This window comes from Parambassis ranga, chromosome 24, assembly GCF_900634625.1.
Source record: "Parambassis ranga chromosome 24, fParRan2.1, whole genome shotgun sequence".
Classification (NCBI taxonomy): Eukaryota; Metazoa; Chordata; class Actinopteri; family Ambassidae; genus Parambassis; species Parambassis ranga.
The window spans coordinates 333474-357254 of record NC_041043.1 but is presented as its reverse complement, the minus strand read 5'-3'; the positions used below and the strand labels follow the sequence as shown (position 1 = coordinate 357254).

The following is a 23781-nucleotide window of genomic DNA, read 5'->3' as shown; positions in this document are numbered from 1 at the left end:
TCTTTTTAGTGACACACCTGGTTTAAAGGTAACATAAAATGTCACGATTAACGTAGGTCTCATTTGACTTCATCTACGAGTTAAAACACACACAAAGTATTTCACAAATTATTTTACGAAATAACAGTCTTTATCTGGTTAACAGTTGATCTGTGCTATGTTTGCCACCCCCTCCTTTTCATGCTTCCAGGCAAACTGTTATACTGACGTCGTGTCTCGTAGTACGCAGCCGCCTGCCATATCGGTGCGCCACAGCGTGCACAGCCAGCCAAAACGCACCAGGAGCCGCGCCGACTAGGGGAGTGGCGGGTCCTGACAGCTCACAGCCCCGCAGATGTTCAGCGGACCGAAATATATCACAAAAACACAAAAATGTAAACGTTAGATTAGTCAGTGGAGCGTCGTCTCGCTCTGCGCGCGCCCATGCTGTTTACTTCCACACAATGCAGACGGTGATGCGGTGAGCAGTGTGTGTGTGCGCTCCTGAAAGGAGAAGAGGAGCTTCTCATCAGCACAGCAGAGCCTCGCACCGGGGATGATGTGCTTTTATTCCCTGCCCTTCTCCGTCCTCTCTCGGTTAAAAACGACGGAATCGGCTGAAAGGACCCTGAGAGATTAAAAGACACATTTACCCGAGATCACCATCACGAGCCAGGAGAATCAAGATGAAATTTCCCACGGAGAATCCACGAAAACCAGGGAATATGACCCCTCCACCAGGTTAGGCGTCACTCTTTTATTCACTCCTTTATTATTAAGATGTTGCAACAACGTTGCAACAAAGTTCATCTCATCGCTGCGTGTTTTGAGATGAAATGCTGCAGTGTGTGAAAGTGCTCCAGCCCTTTAGCCTACCTGGTCTGCCAACCAATGAGACATTAATGCTGACCACAAAACCACTTTCCAGATAACACGGTACAGCAGTGGCGATGCTGCAGCTGAAGTTTACCGATGCTGCAGTCGCGTCGCCACTGTAGCGTGTCCTGTGATTCAGACACGAGTGGGGTGGTGGAGGTGAGGGGAGGGGGCACGTTTGATACGAAATGACTCGGAGGGAGAAAAGGCTAATTGTGCACCAAGGCTTCGGAGTGATGCAGGGAAGAGGTCTGGCTCTAAACATTACCTCATCCACCACCGTGGTATGCCTCTAAATCCTGCATGGGTGTCACGTTCTCCCACGGCGTACCAACCCATTCAGGTGATTTATGTTCAGCACCTGACATTCTCAGAAGACATGACAGCCTTCTCTCGTTTTCGAGTGACGCTCTCTCACTGTTCATTCTGTGGTTCCAGCTTCATCACGCGCGTGTGAGCAGCGGGTTCCTACACATATCATTGCGGTTGATTGGTTACATAAATCAAAGCAGTCGATCCTATAACTTTCTATGACAGTGTCAGCGAAATGTGGCACGGTGGTCACGATTCCCCAGCCCGCTGTTATATAACACTGATCATGAAAACACGTAAAAACCTGCTGTTCAGCAGGTCTGTGATTCACACTGGGAGCCAATCAACACTTACAGCCTGTTGCTCTACAAAACACAAGTAACAGGAAATAACACCAAACAGTGCCCCCCTCTGTACAAACACATCTCTGATCAGATGGATATAATGAAGGAAGTGTCCTGAAGGGTTAACTACATCTCTCAGTCCTTTTTATTTCTTCAGGTAGCACACTCAAATCTTACACACTACACCAGCAAACCTCTAGATTGGATAGTGAGGATGGTGAGATGCAGGTGAAGGCTTCTCAAAAGCCAGTACACTGAATTATGAATTGTTTTTCCTAAGGCCAATCTATGACTACTGTTGTTAAATCGTTTTGAAATCATTGTCTTTTCTATAAAACGTGAGTTAATAGTAAAAGCATTCTGTATAAGTTGAGGCCAAAGTTGAGTCGTTTATAAACCTATTATGCAAAAACCAAAACAGCTTTTGTGCTAAAATGTGCCATTAGAACTGTTCTTGCAAACACCTAAAAACTGAGTTGTCTACAGCTTCATAGTATGTGGTGCAGTTGTTTTGGCATTTGTTAACGTGACAGTCAAATATGAACATGATTATAGTGCAATAGTGCATCCAATCAGAAGACCAAAAGTCCAGAAAATTTCTTTTAGTAAACCGACAAGCCCAAAGTCATTCTTTCAATACATTGATAAGAGCATGCCACGTCTGTAGTCGAGCTGTAATAGAGAGACACTTTATTGATCCACAAGGGAAAATTCTGGATGCAAACTTTGCATCCGACTTTTTTTTAATCTATTTTCATGAAATGCTGCCACACCGCAGATGGCAGGGGTGTTCAGAGATAGACAGTTACCTGTGAAACGGGTGCTCTGAAAACACCCCCATTACCGCTTTGTACTTTCCTCCTGATAAAATTAACGCTGCAAAAAACCAAATCAACCAATTAACCAACCAATCAACCAGGAGATTACAGCCCTAGTAGAGACTGAACTATTTTACATTGTACATGAGACTACACAAGAAGGGAAGGGAAGTCATTTTAAAGCAAAAATAAACACACTAAATTACAAATAGGTAATTTTATTTTTTAGTGTTTGTAGACCTGCAGTACAGTGTTGTTTTCACACAGACATTGCAGCCCATCTTCATCATTTGTCCTTTGTTTCAGTACCAGTCCAGACCAACATGGTTCCTCCAAAGAAGGTGCAGCCAGGCATGCTTCAGTCAAGCCTGGTGCATGCCAGCGTGGCCACCATGCAGAACCCAATGGGCTGCGCTCTGCCTAGGCTTTCTGTCTCCTCCCGTCCTGCCAGCATGGTGGCCAGCATGGAGGCGGTGGCAGACGGCTCAGCCCCCTTCACCATGATGAAGCTGAAGACAGTGCTGGCAGTATTTGTAGTGGTGGTGGCCTACCTGGTGGCAGGTGGTTTAGTGTTCCGAGCGCTGGAGCAGCCCTTTGAAAACAACCAGAAGATCACCATCACAGCAGAAAAGGCAACCTTCCTGCAGAAACACCCGTGTGTCTCCCAGGATGAGCTGGAGGCTATCATTAAGGTAAGAGCTGCTGCTGGTCGATACACCAGCTTTTCCTCAGGACTGGGTTTGGTTCTCAGTGGGGACTCAGGTCTACTGAAACCTAAGCTTCACATTGATCTGATGCCATTCAGTCTCACACATACTCCATACTCTGCCAGCCACTCTGAAACCTGATACAAATCGCACTGAATAGTCTGTACAGACACACAGATGTCTGTGTACATCCTTGAAACTCCTTGAAGTTGTGGGATCTAAAAGTAGCATTCCACAGCTGATCTGTGGATGATTAGATAAAATGTATTTAGATTTTGGTCACCTGGCAGGACAAAGAAAATACAATGCTGGTAAACAAATGTGTGTGTTCAAAGTGTGTAAATCCTGATCTTTGAATCAGAATGTATGCAGTGATGTGAACTTTTCTGCATAAGCACACCATATTGGCACAGTGAATACATCAGTGAAAACCAAATTATTAAAATAATTTTAGGTCTTATTTATAGGGAGAATAAAATTAGGAGATATTAATGCTAATATTCAGTCAATTCAGCAATGCCATTTTCTTACATAATAACTTCAACTTGTTATATAGCCTTATAATACCTATGGAATAGTCTGGAATTTTGAAACAATCTGTGTAGGAATCCTAGGACATGTACAATCTGCTTGTTGAAGACACGTTAGAAAGGCATGCACCATGTACTCACTTTGGCCTACAGCTTTTTCTTGCATTTGTGTGGAGTGTATGTTTTGTCCTTGACTGAAGTGTCAGGTGGTGTGTGGACACTGTCACTCTGTCTCCCAGAGGGTGCCTGTCACTGGTGCCTTGTTGGTGCTTTCTTTGATTGATAAGAACCTTGGTGCCTATTATGTTGGCTCTGCCCTTAGTGTACATGCTGAGATGTAACATCATTCAGGTCCTGTCTGTTGCCATAAAACACCACCTGTGGAGATATAAAATGACTGACATTATCATTATCTGTCAGTAGAACTAAATGAACATCTCACACTGAGGCCAGCATTCTTCATGTAGAAAAGGAAATCCAGCATTTGAAGAAAGGTTTTTGTTTTGTATGACTAATGGTCTCGCAGTAAAAATAGAGCAATGTCTGTACAACATGAGACTGATCTTCTCTTCCCTCTGTCCTCTGTGGCTAAAACATATTGGGTGCTGTGATCCCTCCTCTCACACAAAACTGATTCTTGTTTCACATTTTATCTGCGTAAGAGGGACAATGCACAATCCATTCACTGCATCAGATGTAGCCTGAAGCTCATTTCCAGCTGTAGTCCCTTGGAAGATGTTTGGCTGATGTACATTACAACGTCATTACAAGCTGCTTTTTATTTTTAGTACCCTGTGTTTATACACTTATGCATGCTATGCTGTCTGTTCCTATGTTTTTGCTACTGGATACCTGAATTCCCCCTTGGGGATCAATAAAGTATCTATTGATCTATTTATCTATCTATCTTTATCTGAAGTTAGGACAGTGCAGTAAATGCAGCTCCCATCTAAGCACCATTAGTACAATTACAGTTAAGAAAGTGTACATTTATATGGTAAGTTACACAGTTGGAAGGAGATCTCAATAAATTTAAGTGGTACAGATTTCCCCTGGTGGTCTGGACCTGGTGGTTGGGAAAGGGCTGGAGAACGGTGACATGAGGGGTTGGACTGGCAGAAGTCTTGAGACCGATGATGCCTAGAGTAGAGGAGAGCTGCAGTGACTGATTGGTCAAAGAGGTGCTCTCTATTAATCACCGCAGGAGGAGGAGGAGAGAAAAAACAGAGCGAGAAGAGAGAGAAGAAGAGACTGGGACAGAGGGACAGGGGAGAGATGGAGGGACAGACAAAGAAAAGGAAGTGAACTTATAAGCTTTTAACAATATGAAGAGAAACAAATAAGGTCTTCTTGACTGAACTTTTGCTAAGCTCCATTTTGACACAATGACATCACAAACCTTCTAATATGGTGCTTCCTTCAGTATTACCTACTTGTTGTTCCTTCCTCCGTACTGCTGGAGGACTTTTGAACCAACAAGTAAAGCAGTTATTTGGTACTTAGAGAAGATTGAAGCAAGGCGTCTGGACTTTTCTTGAAGAAAACTCTACAAGTCCAGACGCCTTGCTTCAATCTTCTCTACGTATGATGACCTGGATGACTGAGAATCTTCATCAACAGTTATTTGGTATGATATCAATATTCTCTCATGTTGTACAAAGGATTGTTGCTGATTAGAGGTCCAGAAAAGAAAAGCACAATAGATCTCTTTTCATATAATGCATTGTATTATTGTATTAGAATAATCTATTTCTGTTGAATGCCATATGGTCTTTTTTTATATCTAACATAAACTGGAGTAAATAGTGATGAACCATCCATGATGTTACCCATAGATTTCTGAAGAGTAATTTTGAGTTCTTGTAGGAGGCTCGGACTCTTGCAGTGTTAGTACTGTCACACTCCCAAAACCTATATTAACCCAAAGACAGGCAATGCGGTGGAGTACAATTGGAGGTAAGGCAGGTGGGCAGTCGCAGAACCAGTAAGTTAGCAAAGTTTGTTGGCGGTCACACCTATAATTATCCAAAAATCTGAAGTCGGAATATAATTGAGACGACAGAATTCTCGCACTGTACACTTGTCATAAAAAAGAGAGCTATAGAGACCAACATGCTTTTGCACAAGACCAACAAAAACAGCATGTTTATTTCCTCTGCAGTGGACATTGTAACACAGAGCTCTATTGGGACTCGGGACTGCCACAGCATGTGCCTTTGGGTCTCTAAGCACTGACAAATTGACATCTGTAGCTGTCTGCTATGTGTTCATGGAGTGAGTGGCAGTACCTGTGGATGAAGTGGTTAGTACCAGAAACAGCATTTCCTCAAGTGGCCACTTGAGAGTTGCTCCAATTTAAATAGTACCCAAAAGTGTGACTGCTTTTGACGGATGCACTCTAAGATCAATCGGTTTTGCTCACACACCTAAGCTGTGTTTGCACTAAACTTCTTTGTCCATAATTGTTGTTACGGCTGCTCTTATGGCAAAAATCATAATTGCGATTATTATGATTCAAATTGAAATCACGATTATTGAACTTGAAACAGGTTTTTCTTTTTCACACATTGACTTTAATTACAGCTAAACTGACAAAAACATTATAACAAAGTGAAAAATAACATATGTGCAAATAATACATACAAATGTGGTAGAGTACTCAATGCCACAATGAACTCCAGAGCAATTTAAATAAACATATATTACGATTAGTATATTGATGTTCAACTTAAATATTATTATAAATATTATTGTTTATAAGGCCAAAAGCAGTAACACACAGTAACAAAAGCTGGATTTAATTAAAACAGCATGCAGTAACTTTTACCCTTTTAAATAGAAAACTTACCGACTCCCTGCAATCTTCCTCATAAAATCTCTTAAATGTTTTTAGCAAGAAGCGCCAGTCTGTTTACATGGTCTAGCTTTAGAGATGAGCGCAGACAGGTGACGATAAGTTGAGTCTGCATCCAGCCATTGAGTTCAGCCACCAGTCTTACGTTTGAGGCATTGTCTGTGGTAATACAGACGAGGTTCTCCTGCTTTAAATCCCACACAGCCACCACTTGCATCAGGCCTTCGTCAATGTTTTGCCCCGTGTGGTCTTCAGGAAAAAAAGTAGTCTAAAGACACAGTTTGTCCTTAGGGCTTATATACGGCTCCATGGTGCGGCTTGACAGCAAATCCGTTGTAGCAGCGAAATATTCTGCTGTATGAACGTGTTTTGTCACAGCATTTATCAAAAAGCGCAGGCAGTGCAGTCACAAGTTTCTCAAACCCCGGGTTGCTAATGGTGCTGATTGTGCATGTCTTTGGGTAGCATGAATGTGATGGCCTCTGTGACTTCTTGCTGTCTCCGGAGCTGGTTGGATAGTCTGTTGCATTATAAAGTGTGCACTCGATGGATGCCTGACAGGTGGTGGCAGGAGACGAGGAGACTTTAACTTTATGTGGCTTTTTCTGCTCCTTTATTGCTTGGTCATAAACAACTTCCCGCAGGTAGCTAAAGTAGCTGCTCCCTTGTCTCAAAATGTGCTGAAAGTGAAGTGAAGTTTGTGTTCGGGGCACCGTGTCGCTGCTACTATGTCACAGTTGAGAATGAGAGCAACGCGTAAGCAAGGCATTTGGCACAATATGTCATGACCTGGTGTTTATTTATGGTTTTGTTTTCCTTGTTTTGGGTTTTTAGTTTAATCTGTGTTTAGTTGTTGTTATTTTCCTGTAGTTCTGGTGTTTTGTTTCCTTGGGTTTGTGTTTTGTGTTTCTAGTTGTCTAGTCTTGTTTTGTGTTTCTAGTTGTCTAGTCTTGTTTTGTGTTCTAGTTGTATAGTTGTCTAGTCTTGTTTTGTGTTCTAGTTGTCTAGTTGTCTAGTCTTGTTTTGTGTTCTAGTTGTCTAGTCTTGTTTTGTGTTTCTAGTTGTCTAGTCTTGTTTTGTGTTTCCTGTTTTACTTTGGTAGTCCTGTTCTCCCTGTGTATTGTCTTGAGTTTTGCTTCCTGTGTTTTCCCTCCTGGTTGATTACCAGCCCTGCCCTCATGTGTGTCACCTGTGCCTCGTTGTCTTCCCTGGTCCCCTTGTATATAGTCTGTGTCTTCCCCTTTGTCCTTGCTTGTTCGTCTCGTCTGTGTGGGCTTTGTGTCGTTTCATGTCTCGTCCTTGCCATGCCATGCCATGCTTTGCTCCAGGTAGTTTCTTTGTTTATGGCATGTTTTTGAACCCTGCTTTGTATCCTTGCTAAGTATCCTAGTTTTGCTTTTCTAGTTTTACCACGCAACGTGTGATTTTTAGTTTTGTATTGTTTTGCCCTTTTGGCTTTAAATAAAAGACCTTGTTTGGATTTGAACCGCTCTGCGTCCTGCAACTGTGTCCTCACCTCATCCTCAAACCCTGACACAATAACTGTTTTATGTCGATTATCTTGTTTTTATAATCGTAGGAAGCCAAAATTTAAATTGAAATTGATTTCAATTAATCACCCAGTCCTAATTGTTACCGAGAGCTGTGTGGACCCAGGTCCTGATGGATGGCAACTGTTATACAAACCACTGTTGAGAAATCTATGGGGGATGTCACTGTTATAATCACCCATCACAGTGCCTGTGAAAGGATGAAATATGTGTGGTCAGAAACAAAGACCACACGTATGTGTTATTTTGTTGAATTTCTACTGTGGAAAATGGGACAACATATGATTACCTTCATGTGACAAGAAGTGCATGTGTAAAAAAGGGTTATTTATTTGAATTCAGTCTATTTAAGAAAATGTTGTGGAAACTAGGAATCCTTCCAGAGGAGAGTCCTGGATGATTAATGCAGGGGAACATGCCAGGTCTCATAAAAGAGCAGTCCTTGATATTTAAAAGTGGAGCACAGGGAAGCCAGACCTCATAAACAGATCATTTGACTTGTGTTGCACTAATCTTGCTTTTGCTAACACCAGGGATTTTCACGACCAAATGCTCACAGCCACTTGTAAACAGCGTAGTAACACCAGCTTGTTTGGCCTGAACGGTTATTGACCTCAGCAGCAGTGAAACACTGTATGTTAATAGACATGATAATGCAGAGAACGGTGCTGCAGCTGAATTTGGAAAGCTGTTGTGGATCGCTGCCAGCCTGTCACATTCAGCCACACACAAAGGAAACACATTAACTCAAAGCTGCATAGTAAACCCACCCACCTATGTAACAGCTCCTATACACCACAATTGGTTGTAAGTGCTGAGATTAGTTTACAAGCTAAAATAATATGGTCATTTGTCTTATTTAGACAAAATGTGGAAATTGAAAAAAAAAACTGTCAAGTATCAGATCAATTGTCTTTTCAGAAAAGAGCAGCAGTAGAATCAAGCTGCTAAGGTTCACTGATTCCAGTGATCCTGCAGGGAGCTCTAAGGCTGCCCCATCACATACAATAAAAGAATGTTAGAACAGGCAGCTGTGCACTGTACTGTAATAGCTTCCACTGAGAGGTTGTGGTTTTTCTGCTCAAACTGTATCCCAGACAGCACTAACCTCAATGTACCTGTATGTTCAAACACAAGCTCACAAGATCATGTTCAGGTGCTGTAACACCCTATGTCTGCTAACACTATGACTGATATACATAGTGATAATTGCAAACCTTTTAAGCTAAATCCAGGCTGTGATCTATTCTAACAAACAAGTGTTACATGTGGTTAAAAAAATGGCTTTGACTAAAATGATGATTGACATAAGGTAGCAGCGGCTGACTGGAAAAGCATGATTAAAATGCAGTGTGATGTTGTATATTTTCTACAATTCTACTGTTTGTATCTCATACTGCCATCTATGTATGAATAGAGTGTTTTTAATGACTGTAGTATTATGTAATTACTTGCCAAAAAGCAGCATGAGGCTTCCAGAGAGAGTAGGTGCTAGAGATGTGGAAATAAATATCCGTTGGACTATTAGGTGGAAAACAAATCAGTTTCAGTCCTCCTGATGTTTAACACCAACTCCAGAGTTCCCCTTTACCCATGGGGCAAGGACACTTTTGGGACTAAATGATTAGAGCCTTAATCCCTTGTTTAAAAGTGCAGGTTTTAATAAAGGTTCACAGTTTTAATAAACCTGCCCACTGAGCTCCTGTGGTGTTAAAGGTGTGTGGTTAATGTTTTTAGTACACTTCGTAGTACTCTCTTGAGACTAAACTAAAGTAATGATGTTGATGACACATTAATTAGGTTTATATTCTGCTGAGGCCTGCATACAGGGCAGGGCTCTGTCTGTTTATATTAGATGCTGATATAAAGAAACCACCAGCTGTGTGAATATTAGGTACACGTGTGCTGTGGGAAATGAAGTGTGTGCAGTGGTTCTACTCTGAATAAAATGATGGGAGTTTAGAGGCCATAAAAGCTGAAAGATGGATTGTATTTTGAATTAAGTTGAGCTACCTTCAGCTCATATATGCACCACAACACAATGTGACAAATCATTCTTTCATGCTTTAAATTTAAAATTGTTTATTTTTGGCTACAGAGCCTTTGAAAACCTGGCCCAGAGCTATGATAGATATGATGATGAAGATGTAATTTGATTCTGGAGCCTGGTTAATGTAGAAGAATTCATATGTAGTCCCTCCTTGAAATTTTTAGAAATACAAAAGTGCATGGTGCACAGAGGGAAGGAGAGGAACAGGTGCCGGTTAATTGAAATTTGACCAGAAAGGTGAGATTTAGGTTGACAAATTTGAATTTGCTTCTGAGACTGGTAATGTGTGGAAATATGTTGTTGGTGTTTTAGTAGATGTTGTTTGTTAATGTTCATATGAATTTATCAGTGCCACTACCTCTGGAATAAAGCAGCTTAACCACCATGACATGACATTTGTAGTTTTCACAGCTAAAAATTAGGCATCACTAATATTCAGGTGACCTTTGATTGTGTTGTGCCATATAATCCAATCTCTCAATTTTATTTGTTTATTTATATATTTTTCGAGTTTTGAGGTTTATTAGTGGTTTTTGAGCCATAGGCAGGAGCAGATTAAAGTAGACACAAAACATATCAAGCAACTTAAAATTGTGCTTTTTTTAATGTGTGTATATAAGAAAATGTTGAATATGTATATTGTAATGCCATAGTCACGTTTGTATTATTTCTCAAATCCAAAAAGTACACCACACTGCTGTCAGCTGGAAATTAGGGGGTGTTCTGCAACAGCAAATGTTTTTGATGGAATGCTTAAACTCAAGATTTTACTTTGTAGAAACATAGTAAAATTAAAGGTAGGATAAGAGATTTTTAAAACTCAGTAAGAGTCAGCCAGATTTTGAAAGTAAACACACGCCGCTTTCTCTACCCCGAAGCCACGCCTCCCAACCAGTCTGTGACCAGTCATGCACGTACTCTCTGGTGCATGCAGAGCAGGATCGTAGGATTGGCTGATCTTTTTAGAGTTTTATAGCTTCCACAGATGATTAATATTCTTTGTTTTAAAGCGAAACTGCCAAACTAAATGGTTGCTATCGGATTGTATAGAGAAGTTACACTAATTTAACAAAAAGTGCATCAGAATGAAATCTCCTACCCTACCTTTAAACCCAACTCTGCATACAGTCAGAGTGATTTGAGCGACTCTAAATTCAGACATGCTCTCTTCCCATCTGTGACTCAGGGCACACTTAATTAGAGCCTGGTGGCAGGAAAGGCAGCAGGTAAGCACAGCTCCTGAAAGGAGAAGTGCCAGGAGGACTGATAGAGCTCTGCCACAGTCATGCAGCCATGAAAGACTTCCCTGCATCTCCATCTGTCAGATCCAGCAGGGAGCTGGTGACAGCATCCTCTGCAGATGTTTGTTCAGCACACAGCCGAACTGCAACTGAAGGCTAACAACAAGTGACACTGTATGGTTAGATTTAAGCATTTAAGTTTAAATATAGCTATTAATATATATCATAAATTTTTAATGGTATAATTTACCTTGGCTTCTTTATCTATGGTGGGTGGATGAACCTACCAGTTACAAAAAAATCTGAAATAGTATCAACCAGTCATTTAAAACACACCCTTTTACATTTAACATATTTACAATACAAGATTGTCCTGTCCATCATTATGTGTCCCACCATACATAGTTGATCTCATTTTTACGTCAAGTACAACTGTATCTTGTACTGCTGTGCCTGTCATGGGTTCTTTCCTATTGTTTTCCTTGTTTCTGTTAGGATCGGTGTTTGGTTACTCTTGTTTTCATTCCTCAATGGGATTTCTTTCAATCCTCAGTTTACTGGTTATTTTGGTACCATTGTGTTCATAGTGTGTTTGTAGTTGTGTTTTTGGTTTGTGGTTTGTTGTGGTTTGGTCTTGTTCCCTGGTTTATTTTAAGTAAGTAATAAGTCTTGTTCTACTGGTGTATTCCAATGTGTTTACTTCCTGTGTTTCCTGCTTTGTGTGATTACCACCTGCCTGTGTTTACCTGTGTCTTGTCTACTTAAATCTTGTGCTCCCCTTTGTGTTTTCTGGATTGTCTTGTGTGTTAGTGTTAGTTGATTGTGTTTCCCTTGTGTTCTAAATGTAATAATAAATTTGCATTCGCTGAAACATAGTTCTGCATTTTGGTTCTTCACTCCTAGAGACATCCTGACATTACAATTCAGCCGAAATGGACCCAGCAGACTTCAGCCTGGGAGGCTATGGAGGAGCACAGGAGATCCCTGCTAGGCCCAATCTGACAGGGTGGACTTGGACCTCTCCTCTGTGGTACAGAAGTAGTGTGCATAAGAATCAGAATCAGAATTCCTTTATTTATCCCCAAGGGGAAATTCTTTATAAAGTTAGTAGTAAGGAGGAAGTAAGTAAGTAAGCTCAGATGGACTCTGTTGGCCCTAATTGACAGTTTCTTGGATGCTAAGGCTTGGCTCCTTCCCTAGTTCAAACCTGTGTACCTGGGATTGGGTCTGCTCCCCAGACCAGTGTCTTCGACTCTACCCGCCTTGTTCACCACATCAGCTCCTGAGCTAACCGGAGTTGGTCGGTGGTCCAGAGGTGCCTACAAGGCCGGCTGGGTTCTCTTCATGTTTTTTGAGCCAGCCAGGAACCCCATGGATTCTACAGAGTCAGCTGGGCCTTTGTTCCTGTGTTAGCTGGTGGTCGTGAGGGCTCCGGTGGTTTCCTGTGGATTGGACCCTTCCCCCTGTGTTTCCTGCCTTATGTTATTACCTGCCCCACCCTGGGTGGGTGAGTGTGTTAACCTGTGTCCATCCATTATCTGAACCTACTTCGTCCTGCAGTGCAGGGTCACGGGTGGCTGGAACCTATCCCAGCTATCTACGGGTGAGAGGCCTACACAGACAGGCAGTTTAGGGTGACCAATTAACCTAACAAGCACGTCTTTAGAATGTGCGAGAAGGAGCTGTGGCGGGTGGTTTTTGGGGCCTGCCTGTGTTGCTCCTAACGGATTATCTACCGTGACGTAGGACTTAATATCTGTTGGGACCAAAGTAACACAGGCAGAGACTTTGGGAGATGCCTGTTTGGACTATGGGGGGGGGTCTTCTGTTCTGGGTTCCAGTCCTGACCCAGATGGACCCTCAGCTCTAGTGACCAGCTCTGTCACTGGAGAATCTCCGCCCAGACCCTGGTAGGGTCTGCAACCTCGTCTCTGGTGGTTTTCAACCCAGACCCAGGAGGGTCTGCAACCTCGTCTCTGGCGTCCTTCTGCCGTTTCTCTCGACCCTGTGAAATCTCTGCCTTCTCAGCCTCTGGCCTTGCTTTCTGAGCCCCCCAGACTTCGTCATGCTGGGTCTCTACCCAGTTTTCTGAGTTTTTGTTTTCTGGACCCTTTCAGACTGATTCTTTGCTCCTTGTATTTTTGTTCAGACTTTTAGTTTCTAGTGGCACGTCTGGGAGCCGTTCGTTGAGGGGGGGGGGGACTGTCATGGTTTCAGCCAGGACTTTTATTTTGTAGTTCATTTTCTGTTGCATTTGTTCTAGTTTTACCAGTTATTTCCTGTTTTATTTTGTAGTCACTGTTCTCCCTCTTGTTTCTGGTGTTTTGACTTCCTCTTCCTCGTGTGTGTTCCCTCCTCCTCCTGTTGATTACCTGCTCCACCCTAATGTGCCTCACCTGTGTCCTATTGTCTTTCCTTCCTCCTTTGTATAAAGTCTGTGTGTTTCTTCCCTTGCCTTGCCAGTTTGGCTGGTGTTCCAGCCTTTCTACAGCCTGTTGGTTTTCATGAGTTTTTGTGGTGTTTCAGTGTTCAGCCCTGTGTTTGGATTCTTTAGTGTTTTGACCCTGGTTGGAATCTTGACTACGGTTTTGCCTTTTGTTGTTTGTACCTTTGCCACACTGACTGATCACCCGTGTACCGAACCCTGGCTAGTATTAAAGGAACTGAGTTTGTTTTCACCTCTGGCTAAGTCTGCATTTGTGTCCGCCATCTCACAATCCCTGACAGTGGGAGTGTGTTTCAACTTACAACACAGGCTTACAATGATAAATATGTAACAAGGTAGATACTGTGCCAGTTGTCTCCAATTTATATTATTATTTATGAAAAAAAGAGTGGGTCTTTTCTTATTGAAGTCTATGTGGCCCTTGCAATAAAACCATTGCCCACCCCTGTTATAGAGGCATATTAAGGTAGGTACTCAGTGTTAAATAGTGCATAATGTTTTCAGCCTGGTTCTGCTTTCATGTATTCCCCAGGTATCTCCAGTTATTTATCTATTGGCTAGAGTCTGACAACATCTCAATATTTGCTCCCTCTTAGTTCCTCTCTGCTCATGTTACACTGTGTGAGTCAAATTATTCACAATGTGCAGAGGTCACAAAGTCACTAGAAAACTTTTGATAATTAGTGTCCTTGTGCCCTTCATCCAACTGCACAGCTATCCATCACACCCTGAGTGTGGCCCATTACACTGAGACTCCATCTGCTAGGACAGACACTCGCAGGGTAGACTGGCACTGAGTGTGATGCCTGATGTCAGCCAAACTCATCCTCTGTGTGAAGGCACACGCTGAGAAGCAGTCACAGTGTTATGTAACAGGATGAACAGGGTGATGGATGGGACGTACGAAAATTTTTGAATTGTCACATGGACTTAAGCACAGCCCAGAAGGAGGAATGCTGTGTCTATTCAGCTAACCTAAATCACACTGTATGCACCAGAAGGCTGAGTAGTCACATTCACTTCAGGAATAATGATACATATCTATAGCCACAGTGCTGGGCGAACTCACAGTGATTCCTGATAAAAGAGATGGTCATGCAGATGGATGCTGTCGGCTGAGATTTAGGCTGACATACAGACAAAGAAATATGATTGATAATTATTATTTAAGATAATGAAAATATTATTTAAATAATTACAGTATTTGGATAATATTTAAATTACTTAACTATACTAGTTTATAATAGCCATGGAACCCCAGACCTCTGCGTTATTGTACAGTTAAGAGCTGATTTTTAGTGGGTGTAAAAATGCAAGTTAAATTGATAACGTGGAGTTCACAGTTTTTAGTATGTGTGGAAATATGTAGTTGTATATTTTTTTTTATTTTTCTAAGTTCTGTCTTTCTAGCTGTGTCATGCTGCACGAAAACTTGTTTGAGTTCTTTACTTTTAATTCAGTCAAAAGAGTGAATGCAGCTGTAGGCGAGAAGGAAAAAGAGGAGTATAGCTAAAAATCCAGTTAGTATAATCAGAATGGGCTTTGTACACTAAAAGGGTTATTTCTAGTCATGCAGCCCTGTGCTCTGCCACTTTACATGTGATATTGATAGATTGTGGTGACGTTTATTGTCATGTGCATAGTAAGGAAACAGGTTTCCCTGTACAATGGAATTCGTACTTTGCTGTCCACACCATATGAATGCCATAAAAGATTAATGTCAGGCTCTTGTGGTGGTGAGGACTCAGGCACAGAAGCAGTGTTTAAAGTCCAAGATTTATTCAGGGTCAGTACAGAGCAAAGGTACACAGGGATTTTGTGAAGGCAGGGTCAAACAGATTATAAGGTCGAAACATCAGGCAAAGGTACAACAAGTGCTAGGCTAAAGACAAAATTCAAACAGGAAAACCCTAACTAGAAAAACACTGGAACTCGCAAGGCACTCTGGCAGGGAGAGACAGACATGAAATACACAGAAGAAGGGGAAGACAATCAGAAACAGGTGGAACACATGAGAGCAGGCAGGTAATCAATGGGAGGAGGGAGCACACATGGGGATGGGAAGACAGGAAACACGATTTTCAAAATAAAATCAAACCATATGGAGAAGACCTGACAAGGTATAACAAAAAACTAGAATAATTTAACAAAATAAGCAATTGAGAAGAGCATGCAAAAAGTAAACATAAATAAAGTAAACTATAGAATAAGTAAAGTCAAGTAGAGCTATATAAATGTGTGCTACATCAGTTGTTGTGCAAATTTGGAGTTGGTCTTACACTGAGATGTCTGTGTCTGTGTCTCTGTTGCCCCCAGCACTCTGTGGAAGCTGTGAATGCTGGAGTGAATCCTATTGGTGATACCTCCTACAACTCCAGCCACTGGGATCTGGGCAGTGCCTTCTTCTTTGCTGGAACCGTCATCACAACCATAGGTACTGTAACTATAGTAAAATATAATGGGTTGTCTTTAAAGGGCTAATATACATCAATCTAGGAGTGCCTAAACTTTTAGGTTCCTTTTTAAAGTAAGATCTGAGTGAAAGTGTCTGTATAATTTCACTAGCTTGTGTGTCTGTTGAATGAGTGTGGACAGCATATTTCGCCTGTTTATGTGTTCTTGAGAGCCCTGACCATTTTTAATCAATGATAACTGATACACTTACATATTTAGTCTCACTCTATGTAGAGTGTGTAACTCTTAAAGAAGACATTATTATTAACCATAGTGCTAGTAACAGCAGACTTATTTAAAAACCAGACAGCTCTTCTTAAAAATGCATGTTCTTCATTCAGAGAACTGCAGTCACATGTTAATTGTGCATGAGCAAGCACCCTGTAAATTCTACTGTTGTTGCCCTGCACGGTCAAGTTGCAACTGGTGTATATTTTGTATGTTTTTCCATCATAGGGAAACCAGTAACTAGGCCTTTTATCGTAAAGTTTACCTCTGTATGTAGAGAGTAGGACTTTTGTAGAGGACACCAAAGATTTTTAAAAACTTGAGGCAGGTTTAAAAGAAAAGCTAACAAAAAAGCAAAAAGCTTTAGTCCCTCTTTCTCTTCCAGGATATGGAAACATCGCCCCCAGCACTGAAGGAGGGAAGATTTTCTGCATCCTGTATGCAATATTTGGCATTCCACTGTTCGGATTCCTCCTTGCAGGTGTTGGGGACCAGCTAGGTACCATATTTGTCAAAAGCATTGCCAAGGTGGAGAAAATGTTCCGGGTGAGTCACAGAGGAAATGATGTATTATTTATGTCTAAGTTTATTACAATGGAATTGGATTACAGTGGATTACAAGAAATTTGCTATATAAATCTACAGTTTTTTAGGCACATTGTTCTTCATGTCTTGTAATACTTCTTTGATTAGTTTGAAATGACAAACTGTAAAACACCCTTAGGCCTGTATCAGGTTTTATTTGGTGTCCACCTTAAATCTGCAAAGCTGATGCTGCTTTAAATGTGCTGTTAATTGTAAATTGACTTTCATCCGCTTAGACAAGTAATGCTAAGTGTGAAGGCTAAGAAAGTTTAGTGATACAGCTGGCTCCTCCACAGAAAGTGGGAATAGCTGCTGATATAAGCACTGACCTGAAAGACAAGGAGTAGGTTGCTGTTCCCAGCAAGTGCAATAGCCAGTTCACCTGGTCAGAGTTACTTCCAGCTGGATGCCAGCTCCCACAGGGAGCCATGGTCATGGTCCTGGTCCATGGTCATGGAGGACTTGGTGCCACCACACCCACCCACAGCAAGAGGACACACATGCAGAAACCATTTTTTTGCAAGCCAGTCTATATTTAAGTCCCCCATAAAGTAAATTTCTCTGTCAGAGGCATGTTAAAGCATTGTACAAATATTGTCTAGATTCTAGTTTCGGAGATGGCAACTATATGTAAATCATTCTCGACCATTAATATGCTCAACTCTTTTGCCTTATTTCTCAGACTACATATGTTCAAGTGGACAACTGTAAGACCTTTTTTTGGAAGATTAATAGACATGAAAATCTAAAATTTGTCACACACAGTAAAATCAAACCGGAAAAATCACAGGCTGCATAAATTAAAGCAGAAATTGCACTCCTAGAAAAATGTGTCCAAATCCTTCAGACTTCTGATTGTTTAAATTTTTTTTTAAATTTTTTTACATTTTCTGCTGGCAAACCTCATCACAATAATTTCTGGTTTGCTTTTATCTTTCTGGGGGAGAAGATGACAAGCTTCTAAATTCACTTTGTTTATACGGATTCCCTTGTCTATTAAGAACTCCACAACCTGCTGCTCAATTGAGTCAGACTCTTGCACTGTGCCTTCCACCCTGGACTTCACTGCAGTCGCAAAAGACTGGGATTGTGTTGGCAACCCAGTAACAATAACGTCATTCATTCTACTGTGTTGTTCTATATCAGACTGCTTTCTAGATGTGCAATCTTTTCATCTTTTTCTTGGTTCTGCTTCTTCAGCTCCTTGATCTCATTTATCATGCCTATTAAAGTGTCTTGCTTACTTGTCATTTGTTCTATTTGGTGACCCATGAACTCCACCGATTTCCTTAATTCTTCATTTGATCTTTTCAATTCTTCCATATCTCTTTTAGTATTTGTCGCAAACTTGCTGCCTGCAGCCTTGGGGTAGCTCCTACCGCTGGTGATGAGGACAGGAGATGGCTGTCAATGTGCTCCGGTAGTAAGGATTGCTGCTGACGGGGGCCAATGCTGTTGATGATCTTTCTGTGGCCTGGTGATAGTTGCTGGTGTGGCCTGGTGGTAGTGGCAAGGCCTTGCTGGCTGCCGATAGAAGTCTGACAATGTACCGTAGGCTGAAAGCCTTAACCTTGTGATGGCCGCTTGTAGGGCTTAGTGGCAGTGACTGAAACCTGAGTCTGATGATGGCATCTGGTGAATCCTTGTGATGGTGGCTGCCGCTGGGGAGGCCCAAGCAGTAGTGGCTACAACCTTTTCCAGGTGGTGGCTGCTGGGCTTAGTTGGCTGCTACAGGCCTGATGTCAGAATCCACTTAAAATCTCATCTCTGGCTGCCAATCCACTGCCCCAAGTCAACCAAAACCAAGTTAAAATGATTGTTTATAGTAAATTTAAGAAATTCCCAGCCTATTTAGGCTCCTTTTTGTGTTTTGAACAAAGTCTGCTACACTCTTCTGCTGCTGCTCTGCTCTGCTGCTGCTCTGCTCTCAGGTCACAACGGCCAATGAGATGGGCAACAGAGGAGAATTGCCAGACTGATTGGAGCTGAAAGACAACAGTAAATTTTTACAACTCAGGTCTGAAGAAGAGCTTTTCTGAACACACATGTTCAACCTCTTAAGCATCTGCTGAAGCTAGATATTCTAACCAACACTGGACAGTAGAAGATTAGAAAAACACTGCCTGAAGCGTAGTCTTACAGGACAATGACAATGACAACAGACAGCAGATCTCCGTTAAGTAGCATCTTTAGTTGTCATGCTGGTACGGGAGATTTACAGCATACAAAAAAATGTATTGAATTGGATATGCATCCAACACATCTGCATCCACTGAGTGATGCTGTCTTGACAATTTGGAGAAAAAATGTTAGTACCTGTGCCACAAAAATTTAAGTAAGGGCACAGTATGTAGTGCTGTAGTGTTGTGCTGTGGTCGCATCTCCACTGCTCTAACAATAATAAACACACCCCTTAGTCTAATCTGGACCACAGATGTCCAGATTAGTGGCTGAACGAGAAGTGTACTTGTGACCATACATAATGTTGAGCGTAATAACCCATTGTAAAAACTGAAATGAATAAAATAATAAAATAAATAATCTCATGAAATAAACATTGTTCACAAGCTACAACACAACACCCAAGTCCAAGTCAAGTCACAAGTCTTTGTTTGTGTGACTTAAGTGTGACTCGAGTCTGAGTCTCCCTTCTGTTTACCTAATAAGTGCTCATGCTGAAGTGATAATAAAATGACTGTGGCTGAATCAATTTTCACTCAACGGGGTTCAACAGTTCTAACAAAATCACAACTCTGCTAACAATTATTGTAGTTTGTTATTATATACTGTATGTATAATGTATTTACCTGTGTATTCTTTCACAGAATAAACACAACCAGATCAGTCAGACAAAGATCCGTGTGGCCTCCACCCTCCTCTTCATCTTGGCTGGTTGCATCTTGTTTGTCACCATCCCAGCTGTAATCTTCAAGTATATTGAGGGCTGGACAGCCCTGGATGCCACATATTTTGTTGTCATCACTCTGACAACAGTTGGAATTGGGGACTACGTGGCAGGTAAGTGCTTATTACTACATGTAGCTTCTCTTGAACTATTTGTATAATATCAGTGTCACTCAAACTGTGTTTGCTGCAATAAAATGCTAATGAACCTAATGGTTCAAGAATAAAACCACATAAGAAATAGGTGAAAGAGTGAGGGTTTCAACAACCTGTCATGGTTTTTCTCTGTAATGTATGATGTTGTGCATGTTTGTTCCTCTCTCTCTCCTTCATCCTCTCTGTCCTGTCTACCTCTTCTTCTTCTCCTCCACCCGGCCGACTGTCAGCAGGAAGGTTCTCCTTATGAGTTGCGTTCTGTTCAAGGTTTCTTGCTGTTAAAAGGGAATTTTTCCTTGCCACTGTCCGCTTGCTTGGGGGTTCAGGCTCTGGGTTTCTGTAAAGCACCAATTGAGACAATGTGGATTGTAAAAGGTGCTATATAAAAACATTGAATATGGTGGTATCTATCTCCTTAATCTACTGGGTCAGTGTTTCAAATCAGTAAGCTGGGCAGTTTCATGGTACAATGGGTATTTACATTGTTTTACATTGGTGTAGTTTGGTAGAAAATACTTAGAGATTACTGGAGATTCTTTTAATACAATACATTTTATATATAAATCTATTTTCATTTTCAAATTTGACATATACAAATCTTTTGGATTCTGAATAGATTTAATGTTAGAAAGGTAATGGTCACAGTCACTGTGACATGACAAAACAACTTTTTGAGAGAATACATCCATCACAAACTAAAAAGTAAATGAAAAGTGTGTTTCAAATACCATGGGATCATCAAGTTTCTGTTGTGTTCTGACCAGGTGGGGACCGGAGGATTGAGTACCGGAAATGGTACAGGCCACTGGTGTGGTTCTGGATCCTGGGTGGTTTGGCCTACTTTGCTGCAGTTCTGAACATGATTGGTGACTGGCTGAGGGTGTTGTCGAAAAAGACAAAAGAAGAGGTATGCTTTCAAAATTTCTAAAATTAATCTTTAAAAGGAGTATATCACATTAGAGAGAAACTGACAGTTGTATATCTATCTGCACCAAGGTTGGAGGGATCAAGGCTCATGCAGCAGAGTGGAAAGCAAACGTGCGAGCAGAGTTCAGGGAGACACGCCGTCGTATGAGTGTTGAGGTCCATGACAAGCTGCAGCGAGCTGCCACCATCCGGAGCATGGAGAGAAGGCAGCTGGGTCTAGACCAGCGGGCTGTGTCCCTAGACATGCTATCCCCAGAGCGCCGCGCTATCTTCAACAGCCTGGACACCAACACCTACAAGACCTCTTCGCAAGAGAGCATCGACACAAAGCTAAACAACCTCAGGCTACGGGGGGCTGAGCAGGGCGACAGGCGCTCCAGCCACCAGACCACGTCTGAGGACAACATTTTTAACCGCCTGGGCTCCGTCACCAAGCTGGCCAAGCGCAATAGAAACCGAGACCTAAGGAAGAATATCCCAGATGAGGCTCGCCGGCCTCACAGTGAGGCCTACGCCTGGGGCACACCCACCTTTGACTGCAGCACACCCACAGCAGATGAAGGAAAAAGAAAAGAGGAAGGAGATAATGAGAATGAAGACAAGGAATGCAACACCAGTTTGTCGGATTTTCCCCTCTTTGTAGAGGCATGCAAGCCACAGAATGGCTTTATTGTGGAGCAGATCAAACCAAATGAGAGTGAGAAAACAATTGATACAGCAGAAATGCATGTTCAGATGGATCCTTAGACTGTGTCTACCATAGAAAGTGAGGTTGTAAAACCACCGTAAGTGCCTTGTGTCCTGGGTGTTAAGCAGGGATAACATTGTATGTAAACATATTGTTCACATATTCACTGTGCCCTTTGCTTGTAATGGACACACATTGTGTGTGAATGCTAGGCTCAGTGATGATGCTATTCAAAAAATTGATGATGTCATTAGAGTAAAACTTAACCTTAAATTAGAACTGTGGCCATTCTTTCTCTCAGTTATGATGACGCTGTACTCACTTATAGTAATTGTTGTGCTGCCAAGATGACATGACCTCCCACTCCAAAACCTATATCTAATGTCAGCGAAGACTCACACAGAGGTCACGTCCTGCTACCACTGCAGTCATGTCACATCCACTGCCATTCATGTCATGCTAACAACGCAGTCATATCACATCACACTAACTCGGTAGTCATGTAGCCATGTCATGTCATGTCACACTAACACTACAGTCTTGACACATTATGCTAACTCTCATGTCATGTCAGTATTAGTCATGTCATGTAACACTAACACTTTGTCATGCTCCGGTCCTGTGGATGAATGTTAGGGTAGTCCTAAAATGCAACAATTACCTCACTGAGTACAATGTTGTCATCACTGATAGAAATGTTGGCCAAAACTTACAGAGTTTTAAGTAACCTAAACATTAAAAGGAAGGCTGTTAGAATCAAAGCTGAGTGCCAGAAAAAGATGTACACTGGCGTAACACTGCTGAGGCTGCTGATGATAAAGACAAAGAATGTTAAATATATATTGAACTGGAATGGGAACAACAGGTGGACACCACTGGATGTGACACAGAATGCGGCTGTTGATGTCACATTCAGTGGGCATCCATGAAGTAGCTGATAATATTTTAAACAAGGTCTTACATGAACACAAGGACCTCCAACACGGTGCTGTGACTCCATATGTGACTCAAGCCAGAACAATAGAGAAAATTAAGTGAATCGCTCAAAAAGGCTGCTATGGAAGAGTAGAGTAGTTTCACAAAAGAGAAGCTTGATTAAAATATATGTGATGTTGTCATTCTGTATTTCATGTTGCCTATTGAAACTAAATTCTTAAATTGTGGATTTTAATGTTAATGACTCATGCCACATGCTGTCTGTGCATGGTCCCCAACCTAAGTTCATATGTCACATTATATTGTCCAAAAATGCCACCTAGAACATGACCTCTTTCAACACTATCTCAGGGCTTATTGTTCCGTGTTGTTGACATTGCCTGACATGTGCTGCATTCACACATAAAGAGAACAGATGGGTCAGTGACGGCACCTATGCTATGTAAGTTTTACTGGCAACAGAATGGAAGAAAAGCCATAACAAGCAGAGGGATTATGAAGTGCACTGCTGTTACTGTTAGTACATTGTGTATTTTTTGTGTATCCACAAGCATATCCACAGACCCATGGATTACCCACAAGTTTCTAAAAGAATATGGAGCTTGAATTGGGGTTTATCTCATCATCCTGGAAAATGGAAGCAAGTGGAGTTGGGACAAGCTACCACAGGCTGAGACACCTATCAATCAAACTTTAAAACATATGTCTCTACAAGCCTTAATACCTCATGGATGGATATTCTCATGCAAGATATGTGCGGAAGAAGTTAGACTAGCTATTGAGAACCAAAACTGTATTCTCTAGGACAAGCTGGGACACTTTGATTGGAATTCTATGCAGTTGGAGGGTTTTTTTGTAGGCACCACCTAATGGCCAACACTGATATTACATGTCTGCTGCAGATCTCAGCCATGGTGGTGGCTGCTTAAGTGTTCAATATTCCCATAGTGCATCTTCATACTGTATCATTACAGGAAACATAAGAAGCATAAAAATGTAAACTGTGCCACTAACTATCACAGTTAAAGTATTTTGCTCACATTACATATTCGTATATACTCCTCAATCTCATGTATTCACAACCTATGTATGTGTATCCTGTCTGTTTCTACTGTTAAAACTAAGTGAAGTTCTAGGCTATTGTGAATGCAGCAAAAGCAAGGACTACATGACAGACATTTACAAGGACTACAAAA

The 23781-nt window shown here is 41.6% G+C and overlaps 1 protein-coding gene across 1 annotated transcript; it reads left to right on the top strand.

The window, feature by feature from the left end:
• Positions 1-665: 665 nt before the first annotated feature.
• On the top strand, positions 666-22931 carry LOC114428330 (potassium channel subfamily K member 10-like). The gene is made up of 7 exons (XM_028396651.1): positions 666-720; positions 2636-3021; positions 16024-16141; positions 16775-16935; positions 19800-19992; positions 20799-20941; positions 21031-22931. Exons 1-7 carry the CDS (start codon positions 666-668, stop codon positions 21706-21708), a joined length of 1734 nt encoding a protein of 577 aa, XP_028252452.1. The 3' UTR covers positions 21709-22931.
• The last annotated feature ends 850 nt before the right edge of the window (positions 22932-23781 follow it).

What these genes read in the sequence shown, in the direction of transcription:
- LOC114428330 (XM_028396651.1), top strand. Translation starts at nt 666, where the DNA reads ATGAAATTTCCCACGGAGAATCCACGAAAACCAGGGAATATGACCCCT. An exon ending in AGCTGGAGGCTATCATTAAG is followed by an intron (nt 3,022 to 16,023) that starts GTAAGAGCTGCT and finishes TGTTGCCCCCAG; the next exon opens with CACTCTGTGGAAGCTGTGAA. An exon ending in AATTGGGGACTACGTGGCAG is followed by an intron (nt 19,993 to 20,798) that starts GTAAGTGCTTAT and finishes TGTTCTGACCAG; the next exon opens with GTGGGGACCGGAGGATTGAG.